Here is an 18,477-nt window from a genome sequence, read left to right on the forward strand (position 1 = left end):
TGAGAGAAACCGTCCCAACACATTAGACAAGTACAGCTCCGAAAACCATGTCCTTTGTAACCACACAGACCAGCGGATGCGTGAAACATGCTCTGGTATCATGTAAAATTTTGTTAGATCTATAAGCGATTGGATCTATTTATTGCCCAAAAGCTTGAGTTTTCGGATTAAACATGAGCTCAATCGCTTGTAAGTCTAGTGAAAAATTTACAAAAGAATTAACCCAAAAGAACTATCCTGTTAGAAAGCATTTGAGTACATCTCAAGATACAAACAATATCCTACGCAGTAAGCTGCGCTTCCGCCTAGGCAGGGATGGACCAAGCGAGTGCTAAATTTATGATGCTTTAAGAAAGTTTACAAATTGGTTCTTCAAACTCTTTTTAATGAAATTGCTTTGAAGAAGAAGGGGATGTAGCTCAGATGGTAGAGCGCTCGCTTAGCATGCGAGAGGTATGGGGATCGCATCTCCATTTATTGTGCAATTTTTATCGACTATCTAAGAAAAAGAAATTGCTACTGAAGATTGTAATATATTTGTTACTTCTATTAATCCCCCTAACTTGGAAAATTACGTTCCAATTTGCAACTCCAAGCTGCTCTCTGATGCTCTGGGGAGAATAAATATCAATCTATTAGATGTTTTGGTGACCAAATTTTCTTTTTTTGCAAACACGACATGGGGATGAACTCCTCCATTCTTGTAGGATTGGGGACCTTAGAATAAATGGGTGATAGCTAAGCTAGTTTCTGGAGGCAATGCAGAAGGCTGAAAGAAGTTCACTTTAGACCACGATGTAAATGCAAGGTAGACTTGAGATGCCCTTTCCTAGTAGGATTAGAGACAAATGATACGTCTTTAATAGGATCCTATAATACGTCCGACTATGCTCCAGTTAACCAATCACCTTCAATAGAAGAATATTATACACGAGATGTCAGGCTGCTACTAACTCAACACTATTATCATGGATAGACGAATCAGTCGTGAAGTCCATAGGCAGTCGAGATACCACCAAGAGCTCATCTGACCCTCCTACATGGTTGCTTAGCTTCTCTTGCTTTCGTAATCCTATTAGAATATCCGTTACCTCGGTCCCCCTATTAGATAGGCATGGGATTTTCGTTTGCACAAGGAGTCTCTAGCGATTTTCAATTAGTTGGTGGTAGTGTTGACAGACGATAAATTTCCTCAGGAGTAGAGATTCATCACGCCCATACCCCATGATTTTGGGTTGTTTCATTGAAATCTCATGGCTCCTTAGTGACCATTGTAGACTATAAGACCGTAAAAGTTTTCCTATCCTTTCCGGTTCATGAGAAATTATTAGCTGATTGTCGAATAGATTTTGAATCTCCAGAGTCGCTTTGACATGTAGATTCTTTCGATAAGTTTTTAGGCCACTTCTTGAACCAGGGCCTGCGAAATTCTCGAAGAGATTCACTATGGGCTTCTCTCTAGAGGAGCTTTACGGAGGTGCTCAAAATGGGCTTTCGTTTGGACCCGTAAGTGAGCTTTCAAATTATGTTGAACGGTTGTACTCTTTCCATTTCCACTTAAAGTGGATATACTTTATTTAATAATAATCTAATACAATAATTTATGCAAATATCCCCTAAAATACTCCTACGCACACATGGCTTTCCCTTCAAAAAGTCGACATTCATAGTTCTAGTGATGTGTACCGGCACTTATATACACTTTGAATTAAGTAGTAGCTTGTAGTATTTCAGAATATATATCTTATGCCAAAAAGTTATTACTTTTAATACGAAAAGATTCAATCATTCCATATATCCACAACACATTAATATCGCCAAATCCCTACACGTCTCATTCATTTTGAAAGAATTAAAGAACTCGTATCCAAAAAAATCCATATGACTTCCAGAGACCACATGATCTCATATTAATTATCTTCCTCCTTTTAGAATGATATAATCAGCAGAACGAAGATCGGTGCGCCAGTAGTTGCTCCTTGCACCGGAGCTTGCCCATTTCGCTTTTCGATCACAACGTACGATAAAAAGATGACAAAGTTAATGAGTGCAATAAATAAAAACATGGGGGTGGCATTTGCCAAGTGAGGAGCATAATTAGGGTACGTTGCTTTTAGCTCGAATTTCGAAATTTTAAATCCAATCCCCCATTTCACTTACAGCTAATCTGAGGAAGGAAGGAAAGAAAGAAGCATTAGCATTAGCAGAGCCATTTCCAGTAATTTTCAATTTGCAGAGAAGGTCAATTATCTTCCCCCACCCCCGGCCCCGACATCAAAAAAAGCAGAACTCCTATTTTATTATTATTATTATTATTATTATTATTATTATTATTATTATTATTATTTTGTATATATAGATAGACAGATCAGTTCACGCCCCCGGTGTCCCCAAGACAGGGCAGGGGCGGAGGCAAGGCAGGGCCAAGGTGGGGTGTGCGGCCACTCACCTGCTGCCGGTGGAACCCATAATTTAAATCATTATGGCAGTCATGATAACTCCACTAGCTTACTGAGGAAGCAGCAGAGGAAGAGGGAAGAAGGAGGAGGAGGTGGAGGAGAAGAAGAAGAAGAAGAAGAAGAAGAAGAAGAAGAAGAAGAAGAAGAAGAAGATTCTCATTCTCTTCTCGTCAGATTTGAAAAGTGTGCGGAGCCCAAAATTTTCTTTGTTGTTTTTTTGGCATAAAGAAAGGATTTTCGGGATTGAACTTGCGGAAGGGTGAGGTGGGGTTGGGCATGGTTATGGGGGTGGCTCCTCTTTAGTGAGGTGCTGGTCTGCCGGAGAAAATGTTCTGCCGGAGGAGTGTCAGCACCAAAGAGAGAGGATCTGTGCCGGTCTACCTCAATGTGTACGATCTGACCCCCATCAATGGCTACGCTTACTGGGTTGGCCTCGGGGTCTATCACTCCGGCGTGCAAGGTCAGTGGTTTCGGTTGCTCGATTTGGATTCTCCTGCTCTCTGTTTCCCTCTCTTCGATCAGTGAATCTTATGGTTGACTGCTTCGTTGCTAGTTGTGAGTGTGTCAGCCAACTGCTGTTCTTGCGGATGGGATTGCCCCGAAATCCCAAGTTTTGAATGCAGCAGTTGTGGTCTGAGCTTCTGAAATTGTGTGGTTTGGATTGAATTGGTTGTCTCTGTTTCGTACCATCCAGAGGATAGCAATCTTCTCTGTCTTTCATCGGTTGTTTTCGTTTTCTGGGCAATGACTAATGATCTGAACTTGTTTCATGCGTTTTCTGTATCGGTTTCCTCGGTTAACTGCTTTCTGCAGTTCCGAGCTCAAAAGTCGAAGTTGGCCAAACCTGAGAACTCATTGCACTTCTAGATTAAGCAAGTCAATGGAGGTCTTAAGTCGAATGCTGTTGTTCAGTACTGTCTGTCTTTTTTTCTGGGTGAAATTACTGAGCTGGTATAAGTCCTGAACTTGCAGTTCACGGGGTCGAGTATGCCTTCGGAGCTCACGAGTACCCGACGACGGGGATTTTCGAAGGGCAGCCAAAGCAATGTGATGGATTCACATTTAGGAAGACAATCTTGATCGGGAAGACTGATCTGGGGCCCGCCCAGGTGAGGGCAGTGATGGAGGAGCTAGCAGAAGAGTATAGGGGTAATGCATACAATCTCATCACCAAGAACTGCAATCATTTCTGCAATGATGCCTGCATTCGGCTCACCGGAAATCAGATCCCCAGCTGGGTCAATCGGCTTGCTCGAATCGGTAAGAGATTAGAGTTCTTTTATTTTTTTCATTCCCTGCTTTATGTACCAAAGGGAATGGATTACTTTTGCTTTTATTCATCTTTAACACCGGAAAAGTAAGCATCTTTTGATTGAACAATTGAGCTTTCCGTCAACTGTTTTCATCATTAAAGGGAATAAATACCAGGCTAAAGGTCTTGATTATGTGTAATTTTAAATGCCATTTGATCTGTAATGAGGTTTTCTAGCCAATGTAGATCTATTGTCATCGGGAGATCAAAAACGTAGTTGTCTACTTGTCTTTCGCTTATAATCCTCGCTCTTCTTTTTACAGGTTTTCTCTGCAACTGTGTGCTTCCAGCAACCTTAAATTCCACGAAGATCGGTCATCACAGAGCAGAAGACAAGGCTCCAGAAGGAGAGAAGACAAAACTCACAAGCGCTACGACCAAGTTCACCCCATCAAACTCTTCCTCTTCATCCTCGTCCCCTTCGAGCAGTCGGGGCAGAAGCAGAACCAGGACCAGACGAACTCAACAGCCATCCTCGCCCTTGATCCTCAGTTCTCCTTCCACGTAAAAAAATCAAAGCGTCTTCATTGAATCAATTGATTCATCGATATTGTCTCGACATTGAAACAGAATAGCAAGCAAGCTGTTCCCCGGGAGGCAGCCCCGTTTTTCCTCTTTTTTTGGTCATTCATTCTTTTTGTTGTCATCAAATCTTCAACCTAGCACTTAATTTGATGGAAAGTGCAGCTCATATTTGTACATCTCAATTCGTTTCCTCACATTGATTACCTCTCTCTCAGTAATGATTCTTTTGTGCTGCTTCCACATTTTGTGATATTCATGTTCCCCAGAGTGTCTCTAACAGAGAGCACAGTCCAAATCAGGAAAGACAGGGAAGCTTGATTGGCGGAGGGTAGTTGTACCAAAAGAGGAGAAGATTGAATTGCGACAAGATTGTCGGGTCAAACTTATAACTGACAACCTTGAAGGATGAGATAGTGAAAGCTTCGAAAGTCGAAGAGGCAGAGACACCGTAAGATTTCTTGACTTTGAATTATAGAGCGGCTCTCACAACTTTTGCAAGGTTCAAATTAGAATACATCTGCACCATGAAAATTGCACCTCTTCAACTTGTCTAAAATCCGGTCTTAACAACCTCCCATCTTATTGAAAATCCGGCCTCTTTATCTTACTTATCCAAAACTTTTTTACTTATTAAAAAAAAAAATCCGGTCTTAACTTTCGAGTCATATCCTTGAAAGATCATGTAACAATCTTTCCCTCAATGAGACCCGACATGGACCAGCTAATTCTTGCACAACCACTGTGTTTTTATCCGAGCAATTCCAAATGTTAAAACAACACTTCACTGTCAAAAACCAAAATCCTGCTCATCTACCAGGCAATAACACTAGGATCTATCTTTCTTTACCTAAATCTGGAAGAGGAAGAGAAACACCAGGCTCCGATCTGCTGCTTTATCAGCAGAAAAAAAAAATATCATTTGATCAAACTAGACATTTTCCAAGTTTATCCAAACAATTAGAACAATCCAGAACCCGGAATAGCATCATCAATGCAGTATATGCATCCCTTTTATGTAACAATAGCATCTTTTGAAGAATGAACTGGTGTTCACTGGAAGTTTACAAGGGGATAGGGGAAGATTGCAAGAAAAATATAAAGGAGATCGGCAAAAGGTGATTAATGTGCCGTTTGACCATGTCCTGCATCCACAAATGGCATAAAAAGCATAGATACGTTAGTTTATCAAGTAAAAATGGCATCAAAGAAATTCAAGCAGGAAGAAGAAATCTCAAGGAGTGATAACGAAGACAGCACTTACTTCTGCAATAAAGAGCTGTTTATAGCAGAAAATAGGCAAAAAGTTTTCTGCTTTAGCCCTGCTTCGCTCGCATCCATTCAACAAAATTGTCCAAAATCAATGGCCATGCAAGTTGTGGATCATAGTTGCTGAAATCAGGGAAACTTATCTGTTCAACCAGAAATGAACATTCAACCCAGTCAGCAAATTATGGATTCAGGAAAGCGAGCATGAAAAGAAATCACAAGTGAACAAACAACAAGAGCACCTCATTGCAAAACCGAAGAAAACCCATCCACTGGTCCATGTTAATGACCTTGTAGTCATTCTGGATCTGTATCGAGAAGACAAATGATTATACAAACACAAAGAGGTGCAAAAATGAAACTAACTGAAACTGTTAAATACAGAAGAAGTGAACACGACTAATATTAGCAGACAATAAATGAAAAAACTACCGACTCTGTATTAGCTGAAAGAACATTGTGCTTTATGAGTAGGCTTCTCGATTGGTAAACCATTTAGAACATGTGAATCTGCCCGAGAACACAAATATAAGATGAGGTACTCACCTTCAAATACTCGATCAAGTAGTCAACCTGCGCACGAAACTGGGACCCCAAGACCAAATCAAGCAATTCGCATATGCTCTCTATGTCTATGCTTTTCTGTTTCTCCTCTGAAAGATCAGCAGCAAAACTAATGAAATTAACAATGAAGAAACTGCAAAGAAAGATGTCAAGAAATGAAGACTATTGTGCCTACCTGTCAGGCAGTAGCGGAAAGCATAAGCATAAAACTCTGCAAAGTTTGATGGCCTTCTAACCTTTCATTAAGTGCAAGGGAAACCATTTCAGTTACTAGTAAAATAACAAAATGAGTAGAGGGATCTCATCAATAATAAAAAAGCAAAATCCAAGTTAAGCATTTTACCTCTCTCTCTAAATCAGGAAGTGCCTTCTTCAATTTACTAACAGTGTCGGCCCTCAGACCTTTAAGGCCTCTCCGCCACTCATCCTGCATAAACAATATATGCAGCACTATCAAATAAACAGACTGGTAAAATGGGAATATATACATATACACTATATATAATATATACAAAAGACGTATTTCTTTTCATTCATCCTCCTTTATTACAACAGAAACCAAGATGCTCCGGAATATTGTTAATAATAGAAGTTTGTCATCTTCAAATATTAAGTCAAGCAACCAATTAATCAGCAAGCCTCTTAAGTCACCTATATCATATTTAATGAGGATTGACCTAAAAAAAGAAGATCGAAGTAGATATTAGATTTAAACAGTTAATCGGATATGAGAAACATTCTGCTTACCAAGGTAAAGTAACCTTGTCTTTCAGCTTGCATTTTCCTGTCAAAAGCAATATATTAGCTTGTTGGTAAATGAAACCGCATGAATTTAAGAAGCAGGTAGCAAGTGTACAGTGTAACTAACCAAGCAAGTATCAGAATTCTAACATCGGTGTGATCCACTTCCATATCTGAACAAAGAGTTTCAATTCCCTCAGGGCTGTACAAATTTGAACAAGAATAGAAGGAAAAAGAAAAAAGAAAGAAAGACCATTAGAGATGTACTAATAGGATGGATCAAGAGATGAAACTACAAGTGGTGTTATTGATGCATCAGCAGATTAGTGGTTCAATGAACACTAGATGAGATCACGAAGGGAACTTCGCCTTGTCCGCAAAAGACAGAAAAGATTCAATTGTCAAATCAATGCTTATGATATTTTGCAGTTATGTTATCTAGAAAACAGATATAGGTTTCTTTTCTGTGGCCTTTTTATTCTTCTCATCCCACTAGCTCAACAATGACCAACAAAAACTAGCATTGTACTCATCGAATAGATTATGTCAATGAGAAAAAAACTGAAATGGAGTTTAGTTCAACGGATATCACCAGAAACCTTTCTAAATGTAACTTGACAAACCATATACACAGAAGTGTATTCAGAAACACAAGACTTCCCTAACAAAGTAAAGCATCAAGGCATACTTACTCAATCAAACCAGAGGAGCCATTGGCATATGAGTAGAACAAACTATCAATCCGTTCCAACTCTTTTGAACTTGCTTTACTTGAGGCTGAAAAAATGCAAGCCAAACAAGGTCACAATATATCCACATAATGCAATGTTAAAGCAATGATGATATGCCAAGAACATTGAACAAGACATGATCCTATTCACCCAACGGCAAGAGGTTATGGCAGATGATTGGCAGCTGCGCTAATCTGTAGCAATCAAGAAAGTTTCATCTCTTAGCAGTGCCGATTGCTCGTGGTATTCCCTTCTCCATGAAAAGGCCCAAACTTGGGGCAAGATTGAATCAGTATCAAAAGCATAGCTGTCACGCCAAGTGCCCATCTCATCACTGACACATGATAAACAGCATAATGGGGCTAAGGTGAACATTCAACCAGCAAGATCTCAAGTCGCTCTAGGATTAAACTAATTCAATCAATTGTGAGCCTCCCAACACATTCTTGAAGCCAACATCGATGCAATCAAGTGAAATCCCCCATAATCATCAACATAATTCTTCACTTCGGATGCGATACAAGACGAAAAGCGACCATTAAATCATTCATTTGCTCTGCTGCGGCACGGGAGACTTTAGCCGACTAAACAGATTGAACTTAACTTGGCCATGTGCAGATAATCAATCCGGAGCAAGAGAGGAAAGATAGAGAGGGAGCAGAATTACGGAAAAGGGATGGAAAGGAGGAGAGGGGGGGTTACCGGAGCGGAAGAGATCCGTCGAGGAAGGGTTAACCGACGTCGTGGAAGTCGGCTGACCCGATTTCTTCGTTGCAGAGCGGCGCATCGTTCCCAAACAGACGAAAGGAAGGAAAAGAGGATCTAGCAAGATCAGCAAGCAGCTGCTGCCGAGCGAGGCGAAGCTTCGATCGCCGCAAAAGCTGAAATCTAGAGAGAGAGAGAGAGAGAGAGAGAGAGAGAGAGAGAGAGTAGAGAGAGAGGGAGAGGGACTTGATGGTATATATAAGGACTGTTCAATGGTGGTGTCCGACGATTCAATCAGAAGAAAGATACGATGATGATGATGATGAGATGCGGTGGCCCCTGGGAAGAAGACGCGGCGTTGGCCCTCCCCACCATGGGCCAACTTGTTCTCCGTACAGCACAAATCCCACGTAACAGCAATTCCATTTTCACCGGGTTACCGATCCCGTACATTGTTAGATTATATGCAAATACCAAAGGTAAATCATCTATCTAATACTAAATTTTCAAAATTTGAAATTTTTTTCGATTACGAAAAAAATTAATGAGTTTAGTACAATAAAATAAAAATTTAAATATAATTATTATTCAAATAGAAAATGCGGCATGTGTCGGAGACTTTCTTAATTTCGAAACTGCCCCCGTTGAGACTTTCTTTGGTTCCTCTTCTACTCGTTGCGGTCTCTCGTGCCTAATCCTCGTGCCTACCTCCTCCTCCGCAGCTGAAATTCCCATGCCATCTCCAACGTGCCGCAAACTGTGCCGCTGGTCCTCCCACCCTACTGATGCTTAGACTGCCCGTGGTTGAACATCGAGCACAGTCCGGCTGTCACGGCTGCCCCTTCCCGCCCTTCACGACCGTGCCCATTCGTGCCCCTTCGGCCAGCCCCACAGGTGCCCCGTTCATGTCATTTATATTTCCCCCGTGCAGGTAACAGCCAATTACCGTCTTTTCTGTCGTCTATACCTTCATCATCTTCTTCCGATGACATGCTCGATCGAAAGCATGACTTAGCTACCCTTTTCTACATCTCGACGCTCAATCATTTTCTCTTATTCTTGCTGTCTATGCGTGCACCATCCGCGCTGCCATCTTCGAGCCAGAACCTACTCGATCAAACGCCTGCCTGAGTTAACCCTTCGTACATCTCCCCTGTGCACCGATTTCCCCAACTAACAAGCGATAATTTCTGCCTTTGCTGATCCGTGAAATACTTTTTAACTTACGGAAAGTGACAATTCGACATTTTCACTCTGCTTTTCATTACATCATGGCTGCCGATTGAATTACCAATAATTTGCCCTCCTTGTTCAGAAAGCATGGGTTGTGTATTAGGTAATTCGTTATGTCTAAAATGATACGTATATAGTTTGCATGAATGACAGTATTGAGAGTTTTAGGGTGGCCTTCATATCGTGCCTTTGGTTCTGCCTTTGCTACTCTTCTTGCGATCTTCCCCAATGTTTCTTGGATTAGTTGTTGCGCATGCTTTAGTTCTGCGGTTAATTTTCGTTTGTTCCCCATCAAATCAGTGGGTGCTCTGCAGTTAATTTTTCTTTTTCGTTTATGCTGTTAATTTTTCGTTTTTTTCTTCCTACTTTGTTTTACGGGATAATAATAAAAAAAGTCTCAAACATTTCACATTTTAACGATTTTAGTATTAATTTTTTTCTTTCTCCAAAAAAATCACAAACTATCGATTTAATGACGATATTAGTAAATGGTTGATGTCTCTATTAATTTTAACTAAAATTATTGATGTGTACATTAGAGTGTCACGTGTCGCATGGTGATTGACTAATTTTTTTCAAATGAATATGACTCTGAAAAATTTAAAAAAAATGAAAAAAAAATCGAAGGGAAGAAGGGGGTGGTGGCCAGCGGTGGGGGCCACGGCACTAGTGCCCCCCCCGGGTCGCCGAGGGTTCTTTGATTCTGGCCGGTGGGGCGTCGACGCAAGCCACTGAAAAAGGAGTCCCGAACTAGCTACTGCTTGTGAAGTATGGCAGAAGATCAAATCTTTTTTTCCTTACATTAACTGAATTGCGTATGAACACACCTTATAGAGCTCCACCTTTGGCAACCCGCCGGTGCACTTAGCCAATTAAGATTAGATGTGTTGCTCCTTTTTTAGTATTACGATTAGGGAATTTTAAAGATGTATACATTTGATCCGAAAGCTCCTTTACGAGATTTAAATAATTTTCTGTTTCTAATTTAAAATATGGTTTTTAACCTAAAAAAGTACGTGCTATTCAAAAATTCCCTAATCTAACACTTACTTTTAAAATTTTCTAAAAAAACATAAAGTTTCAAAATCTTCCATTATCTAGTACGTCGTCTCCTTCTGTCCAAACTGCTCCATCAAATGCCTACGTGGCAGTTACATTTTCTACGGATGGCCGTTATCCTCCACTTAATATTCACAAATTCCCTAATCTAATACGTACTTTGAAATTTTTTCTAAAAATGCACATCGTATCAAAACTTTCCCAAATATGACATGCCGTCACCTTCCATCCATTCTCCGCCGTCACACTTCCTCGAGCTCCATAAGTCGCTAGTGTGCCAATTCTGGAGTCTACGGATTGGCACGATGAGCTGATAGAGCACATATTGAGTGTTTGTCAATGTCATCCTGAAGGTTTGCATGGACACGAGTTCTGGCGGTGGAAAGATTTGCCGTCACATCTGCTATCTTCAATGCATTTAGTCTCCTCTTTAAACTGAGGAAACTTGAGGAGCTCATATTTGCTGATGCTTCGCTGGAAGTTCTATTCCCATGGGAAGTTGCTCCTTTAGCTCTTGTTAATAAGGACAACTCTGGGAATGTTGTTGCCGCACCACTAAGGAGATTGACGCTGGTTCGATGTCCCGAACTATTCAATACTTGGAAGGGAGATGGAGTTACTTTCTCAAAACATTTAGAAACCCTTCAAGTGTCAGAATGTGCCAAATTGATCAGTTTGTTGCCACCCTCGACAACATTTCAGAATTTGACATCTTTAGAGGTATCAAGATGCCATCGGTTGAGATCACTTACTATAGAGGATTGTGGGTTTTTGAAGGTAGCAGTTGTTCCAACTGATAAGTCTCTCCTCTTAAGTTGGCTTCGAAAATTGGAGATAAGAAACTGCGGTGCAGTAGTAGAAGTGTTTGAGCCTCTGAGGGCAGATGCTGCTGGAGATGTTGAGCTTCTCTCCTCGTTGGGGACACTTCACTTGAGAGATCTTCCGATGTTGAGGCTAATCTTCCCCAAAGGTTTCCACAGAACTCGCAGCTTCATGGAACTTCACACTATTCAAGTTCACAATTGCAGCCGCCTGTTGAACGTACTGACGCCCAATATGGTGAAGTCTCTTGCAAGGCTTCTCAAAATTGAAATCAAGGACTGCACAATGCTGGAGGAAATCATTGCAAAAGAGAAGGAAGATGAGGAAATTTTGGAGAGTATAATTAGGTGACGGCGTGCTAGATTTGGGAAACATATGAAACGGTGTGCATTTTTAGAAAAAAAATTTAAAGTACGTGCTAGATTAGGGAATTGGTGAAAATTACGTGGAGGATAATGGCCATCCGTAGCAAATGTAACAGCCACGTAGGCATTTTATGAGGTAGTTTGGAGAGAATGAGACAGCATGCTAGATAAGGGAAAAATTTTAAACTTTGTGTATTTTTAGAAAATTTTAAAAGTTCGTGCTAGATTAGGAAATTTTTTAATAGTACGTGGTTTTTGAGATTAAAAATCCTTTAAAATATGTTAGCAACAAAAAAATGCCTCATTCCATTTTTCATACTCTATTCTTTTATTACTTACATCTCTCATGCATTTCCATATGCTTAACCTTTTTTTTTTTTTGGTGCTCCTTTTGTACGTTTGATTATATTCCTCTTTTTGAAATTGTGAGCATATGTTGACAAAGGGTAAAAGATCTACATACTTGGGAAGAAAAGATTTTTAGATTTTGTGAATTCCAACTTGCATTTCATACTCTTTCCATTTTGTTCTGATTTGTGCTAATCATAGCTGGTAGTTTGGCCAGATCTGACGATAAGCATCTCCTCGTATAATCTTCTATTGAAATTAACCAAGTTCCTCAGTGATATACTCCATTTTTTATGTCAGATGCAAGTGCCTTGTTTTACTTTGATTATTATTATTCTTATTATTATATATTTACACTAAATGAATTGCATATGAACACACCTAATAGAGCTCTGATTTGGCTACCTGCCGGTGCACTTAGCCAGTTTTAAATAGATGTCTTGCTTGTATTACAATCGGGAATTTTTTAAAGACGTATACATTTGATTAGAGAGCTCATTTTTTAGATTTAAATAATTTTCTTTTTCTAATTTAAAATATGTTAGCAAACAAAAATGTCTCATTCCATCTTCCATACTCTACTCTTTTAATACATCTCATGCATTTCCATAAGTCTAAGCTTGTGCTTCTTTTTTTTTTTTTTTTGCCCTTTTCTACGTTTGATTATCATGCTTCTTTTTGAAATTGCGAGAATATGTTAATGAAGGGTAAAAGATGTAGATCCTTTGTGAAATAAAAGAATTTTTGATTTTGTGAATTTCAATTTGCATTTCACATTCTTTCCATTTTATTCTGAGTCCTGCAAATTATAGCTGGTTGCTTGCTCAGATCTGCGAATTATAGACGGTTGCTTACATTTCATATTCTTTCCATTGTTATGTGTATTATTATTGCTATTGTTTCACAGCCTTGCTGTCCTTTTTCCATCTTATTATTAATTTTCCTTCTATTTTGGATGAGCTGATGCTTATTGTGAAATGGAATTAGGCCATGAGTATGGTTTAACTACGTTCTCAAGCAATACTTCTCCTTTAGATGCTAGCCACACTTTGATTTTTTACCTGCTTTGCCACAAAAATAATTTAACCACCTTCTGAACACGTCTTCTACCCATCTTTTAATGCCTTAGCATTATTCATATGTTCTGCTCTTCCCGTAATGTCATCTCTGTTGCCTTGTTAATGTGTGTTGGGTTAGTGTTTATCCGATTTGACATTCTTGATGCTCTTTTCTGCTTTATAAGTTTTTTTGCAAAATTTTCTGGTATATCATCACTTTCCCGTTGACTTTTGTGGAGCCAATGATTTTTTTTTCCCGTAATTGCTTACTCCAACTTAATGACACCACGCCCATGACCTCGGACTGAGAAGGCCACTTTTGGGCTTTGGTATGTGCTTTTGACAGTTATTCCCTGAGGGGATGGCCACAAATTCACTTAGAATTGATTTTATATTGCCTCTCCTGAAACGGATTATATTCGATTGCAAAGTGAATATATGAACTATGGGAATAGTTCTTTACACAGTGTTGGCCTGTTTGTCCCAACTATTATGCAATATGCACGCCGCAAACGTCATCCAGCACTGACTTCCTTCTTCTGTCGTGCAGGCACTTTGCTTTTGATGCGCAACTTGCTATTTGAGATTCCTTAGGTACACGTGAGTTCTTCCCTCAGTGTACACTTGTGACTCTGCAATGAATGCCTCTCTTGCTATTTCTTGCGCCTTATATTACTTCTAAAGCTTAGCCTGATAGTTATTGGAAAGGTCAGGTGCTAGAATACTTTAGAATTTCAAATAAAGTATGGAAAATGATGATACAATAGGCGCCTCTTCTCCGGTCCTCTATGTTAATTATTTATATATCATGCTCACCTTTTCTACCATGCTTTCTTTATAGGAGAAAGAAGTATTTCGCGCATTCATAACCGCGGTTGGTACGCACGATTTACACCTAAACAAGAAGGAAGGAAAGCTATTGCTGTTCAAGAGCAACGGAACATGATCCATTTAAATATTGTTGGCATAGGTTGCTTACCTCAAGAATAGCTACTGCCATCGCTATCCAACGTTGCAAGCTGCTCTTCTTCTCAACCGCATATAACGAGACTAAATAAGAGCCCTGGTTTTTCAGGCTTATTATAGTAATTGTTCTTATCATGTTACTTATTATATGAACTGCTCTTATTATAGGAATGGTTCTGCTTATTGATTGTGTTCTATTATATGCCTTATTATAAGTTGTCATTATTCTAACTAAAATATTTTGACGGTTCTAATCTAGATATAGGTCCTGTGCTTAGACTTTCCACCGAACCTACTGTTAAGGTCTTAAAGCGTGCACCGAACTGCTCACACTGTGAAGCAAAATGATTCCAGTATGAGCCGCATTCATTCATTTTGTTGCAGCAACGACCAAATTGTTTTAGCATCTCCTCTTTTTCCGCCGATACTATATTCATTGTATGCGTCTGCCTCAGAAGAATCACATGGGTTTCACAGGTGTATTAGGGCATATAATATAGCATGCTCTCTTTAATTTCTTTTAGGGTTAAGTTGGATAGAGAGCTTGCTTCATGAAGCAAAAGCGTTTATACATTCCTTGCTCAAGGGCAAACATATCATGACTTTTCTTCACTACTACCATTTGAGAGTGGACCTGTCCATCTCCAATTATACTCCATTGACACCGACAATGAGCTTCAAAATAGTCTTCGCATCATCAACGATTTAGATTTGAGCTCAAACATCGTCCGTATTGCAAAAGTTATCTGCACATTAGAGGATGTTCCTCTTGAAATCAGTGATGTTATGATGCACATTTGGATTAGCATGTTTACGATATGCCTACGGCAGATCAAGTTGCAATTATGTGGGTTGAAGGGAGTAATCCTACAGAACCATTAGAGCGGGATATCATTGTGCAAGTGCTAGGTCCATCCAGTGACATAGAGTGAAACATTATTTTGGATGCTATGACCCACTACAATACCCTTTGTTATTTCCTCGCGGTGAGAATAAATGGCATCAAAATATTATGAAAGCTAGCACGCTAAGTCATGTTGCCTCTTATAGTGTGCCTCAATTTGCATCTTCGGCCGACGTATTCTAACAAGAACAAATAGGTTCCTTCACCTTCAGCTTCTTTTTAAATTTTAAATTTATTTTTTTCCTTAAATTTTAAAATCCAGCATGTTCTCTTAATGGCAGACAATATCGAAAATGAATTGTATGGCTATCTTTTTTTCCCACAGGTCTCCCATCTAAAAGCCACAGAAATGTTTCCTGCAGGGAATATTTATTGCTACAATTGCAATAAATAAGTAAACTGAATCAATCCTCCTCTTTGTTGGCCGACTTCTTCAGCAATTCCTTGTCGATATGTACGTTAAGTTGGAAATAACACGCTTCAAATTCTATAGGCATCAACAATCAATCGTTAGATTATAATTGTACCAAGGCATTGTCGACAGTATGGGGAGAAAGATGGGAAAAATATTGGGAAAGGATTTCCTCGCTGGCGTCATTTTTTGGTGGTCCAAGGGATATGCGTCGAAGATATTCGGATGCAATGTCACTTGTCCAGTTTTTTGGCAAGCCTGATCTATTTACAACAATGACTTGCAACCCAGACTAGCAGAAAATTAAGGCTAAACTTAAACCTTGGCAATCTGCTTAGGATAGGCCGGATTTAACATCGCGTGTCTCTAAGGCAAAGTTGCAGGACTTGAAAGACCAGCTTTTCAAAAAGCAGATATTTGGGGAAATTATTGCACATGTTCATGTCATTGAATTTCAGAAAAGAGGCCTGCCGCATGCACATATTTTGGTGATCAATTTGACCGCTAAGGTTGTGTTGAGATACCGGATCCAAAGAGAGACCTTGAACTACATGAGAAAGTCACAAAGTCATGCTCCGTGTGGTTTATTAAACCAATGGTGTTCACGTATGCGGGATGGCAAGTGCAGATTCCATTACCCACGACCTTTCTGTGAAGAAACTATTCAGGGCCATGACTCATATCCCATTTATCGCAGGCATTCAACTGGAATTAAAGTCACATGAGAGGAGTAGTTCTCAGCAATATATGGGTTGTTCCTTACATTCCATACCTTTTGTCCTAATATGATTGCCATATTAATGTCGAAGTTTGCTCTGATATAAAAGTCATCAAGCATCTATACAAATACATAGATAAAGGCCATGACAGGATTGGGTTCAATATTGCTTACAACGATGGAGACACAGTCATCGATGAGAACCAGCAATTTCAAGATGCTCGACGGGTGTCTGCACAAGAAGCTGCATGGTGTATATTCGAATATGAGCTTAGTGAAATCTATCAAGCCTTTGTAAACTTATAGCTCCACCTTCCAAACAAATACCCTGTCTCGTTTGGGGAAGATAAAAAACTTGATCGAATTATTTACTCTGAATACTGTTGGTAAGACTATGCTCGCTGAGTTTTTCAATAAGTGTGCGACCGATATTGAGGCGATGAAATACCTTTACATAGAATTTCTTGAGCGTCATGTATGGGTCCGAAAAGGATTATTCTGGAAAGCAAGACAATCGGGAGAAGTAATAGGTCAAGTTTGTGCAGCAAATCCCACTGAAGGTGAAAGGTCCAATTTCCGGCTTTTATTGAATAACATGAGAGGACCAACATCCTTTGTAAATATATTACGAATTTTCGACTTTCAGTGTTTGACGTTTAAGGAAGCTACTAAGAGGAGAGGCCTGCTTGCTACAAATGACCACATCTCGAAATATTTTCTTGAAGCTTCTTCCTTTGAGATGCCAACAGCTTTAAGGAGACTCATTGCTATTTATTGGTTTTTAGCCAGCCTTCGAATGTGAGACAGCTTTGGGATAATCACTATGAGTCATTTTCTTAGGACTTCGAGTACAATGACACTACCATGACTAATTTAAAGCTTTCACAGACATTGAGTAGCATTAGCCTTTACTTCGAAAGCATGGGCTCCTTGATTATGAACTCTGACCTGCCGTACCTTACCTTAGATGGAGATAGTTCTGCACCTTGCATTCCTTGAGAGGTTAGGAAAGAGCTAGTTTTCATAACTCCTACAGAAGATGTTGCACTAGCTGAAAAATTGAATCCGGAGCAACCTTTTGCTTGTTCATTCATTATCAAACATATTGCAATATGGAGAGGGTAAGGCTTTTTCTTGTCGATGGTCCCGAAGGAACAGGAAAACCATTTATATATGGAGCATTGCTTTCAAGTATTAGAAAAGCAAACAAAATTGCAATTGCAGCTGCCGCATCTGGCATCTATTTTACCTAGTGATCGTACTGCTCATTCTAGATTTAGTATCCCACTTGATGGCGATGAATCAAGTGCTTGTGATATCAAAAGATAAATTGGGTACGGTAGAGCCAAGTTGGAATATGGGATGAAGCTCTTATGGCCAAACGTTGGGCTATTGAAGCTCTTATGCCACCCAAGTGAAAAGATAACAAGCAAAAGAAATAATACGGCAGCAAAAACTAAACGAGATGACTGGTTGAACTACAACCGAAGACAATTTTGCTCATCCTTAATTTGTCTTCTTTGCACCCCGAAAACAATGAACAACATACAACTACAACAAAGAATGACATACTACAGCAAAATTGAGATTAATGGAGGATAGGTGTTGATTAGCGACCCAAGAACAAAGTCCACCCCATTGAGAATTAAGGTAACACAAAAACAGAGAACTAGGGTAGGCGCAAGCAAGAATTAGGTCAATTAGTGGCGTTCAAATCACGTCGCTAGTTTTCTCGCGTTGATTGATCTGCCGACGCGATTATTTCTTATTTTGTGCATACAGATGCCAAATATGACATTTGGGACCTAATTGTTGTCTACAATACCACTTTAACTCGTAGACAAGCAACAAAAACCTCGTGTCTTCACCAATTTGTCCTAAATATATTTTTCTGCCTACCTGGTTTTGCGCTAATTCTCTAATTGATCTCTTATGCCCTAATTCTTCGCAACTTCCAACTTGTGCCTACCCTCTCCGAATTACGCAACTTATGTTTCGTCTCTAATTTATCCAATTCTTTCATTCTTCGATTTTTCCATCTAAAAGTATGTGCAAGGTAAAGTATAGTGAAGGAAACAACTTTAGAAGAGGAAAAGAGTTTGGTGCCACCTCCATCCTTGTCAATTCAACGTGAATCTTGAGATTTGAGGCAACTAGGCGATTGAAAAATGCTCTATGTTACTATTTTCTATTGACTTTCCATGGGCATCGAGATTTCATCACTCCATATCTTGTGTACGATTTCAATGAAAGCTAAGTTGTTCTACCCATATTCAATGATCTTTTATT

The 18,477-nt window shown here is 39.5% G+C and overlaps 2 protein-coding genes across 2 annotated transcripts; one reads left to right on the forward strand and one right to left on the reverse strand.

The window, feature by feature from the left end:
- Positions 1 to 2,373: 2,373 nt before the first annotated feature.
- Positions 2,374 to 4,510, forward strand: LOC116201173 (deSI-like protein At4g17486). The gene is made up of 3 exons (XM_031532304.1): positions 2,374 to 2,919; positions 3,432 to 3,719; positions 4,035 to 4,510. Exons 1-3 carry the CDS (start codon positions 2,787 to 2,789, stop codon positions 4,277 to 4,279), a joined length of 666 nt encoding a protein of 221 aa, XP_031388164.1. The 5' UTR covers positions 2,374 to 2,786; the 3' UTR covers positions 4,280 to 4,510.
- A 665-nt stretch (positions 4,511 to 5,175) lies between these two features.
- LOC116201172 (DCN1-like protein 4) lies at positions 5,176 to 8,678 on the reverse strand. The gene is made up of 10 exons (XM_031532303.1): positions 8,301 to 8,678; positions 7,560 to 7,644; positions 6,995 to 7,069; positions 6,874 to 6,910; positions 6,470 to 6,553; positions 6,302 to 6,362; positions 6,109 to 6,215; positions 5,805 to 5,870; positions 5,558 to 5,705; positions 5,176 to 5,438 (listed from the first exon to the last, which is right to left on the reverse strand). The coding sequence occupies exons 1-9, from the start codon at positions 8,383 to 8,385 to the stop codon at positions 5,610 to 5,612; spliced, it is 696 nt and encodes a 231-aa protein (XP_031388163.1). The 5' UTR covers positions 8,386 to 8,678; the 3' UTR covers positions 5,176 to 5,438; positions 5,558 to 5,609.
- Positions 8,679 to 18,477: the final 9,799 nt, after the last annotated feature.

Source organism: Punica granatum, chromosome 3 (genome assembly GCF_007655135.1).
Source record: "Punica granatum isolate Tunisia-2019 chromosome 3, ASM765513v2, whole genome shotgun sequence".
Lineage (NCBI taxonomy): Eukaryota > Viridiplantae > Streptophyta > Magnoliopsida > Myrtales > Lythraceae > Punica > Punica granatum.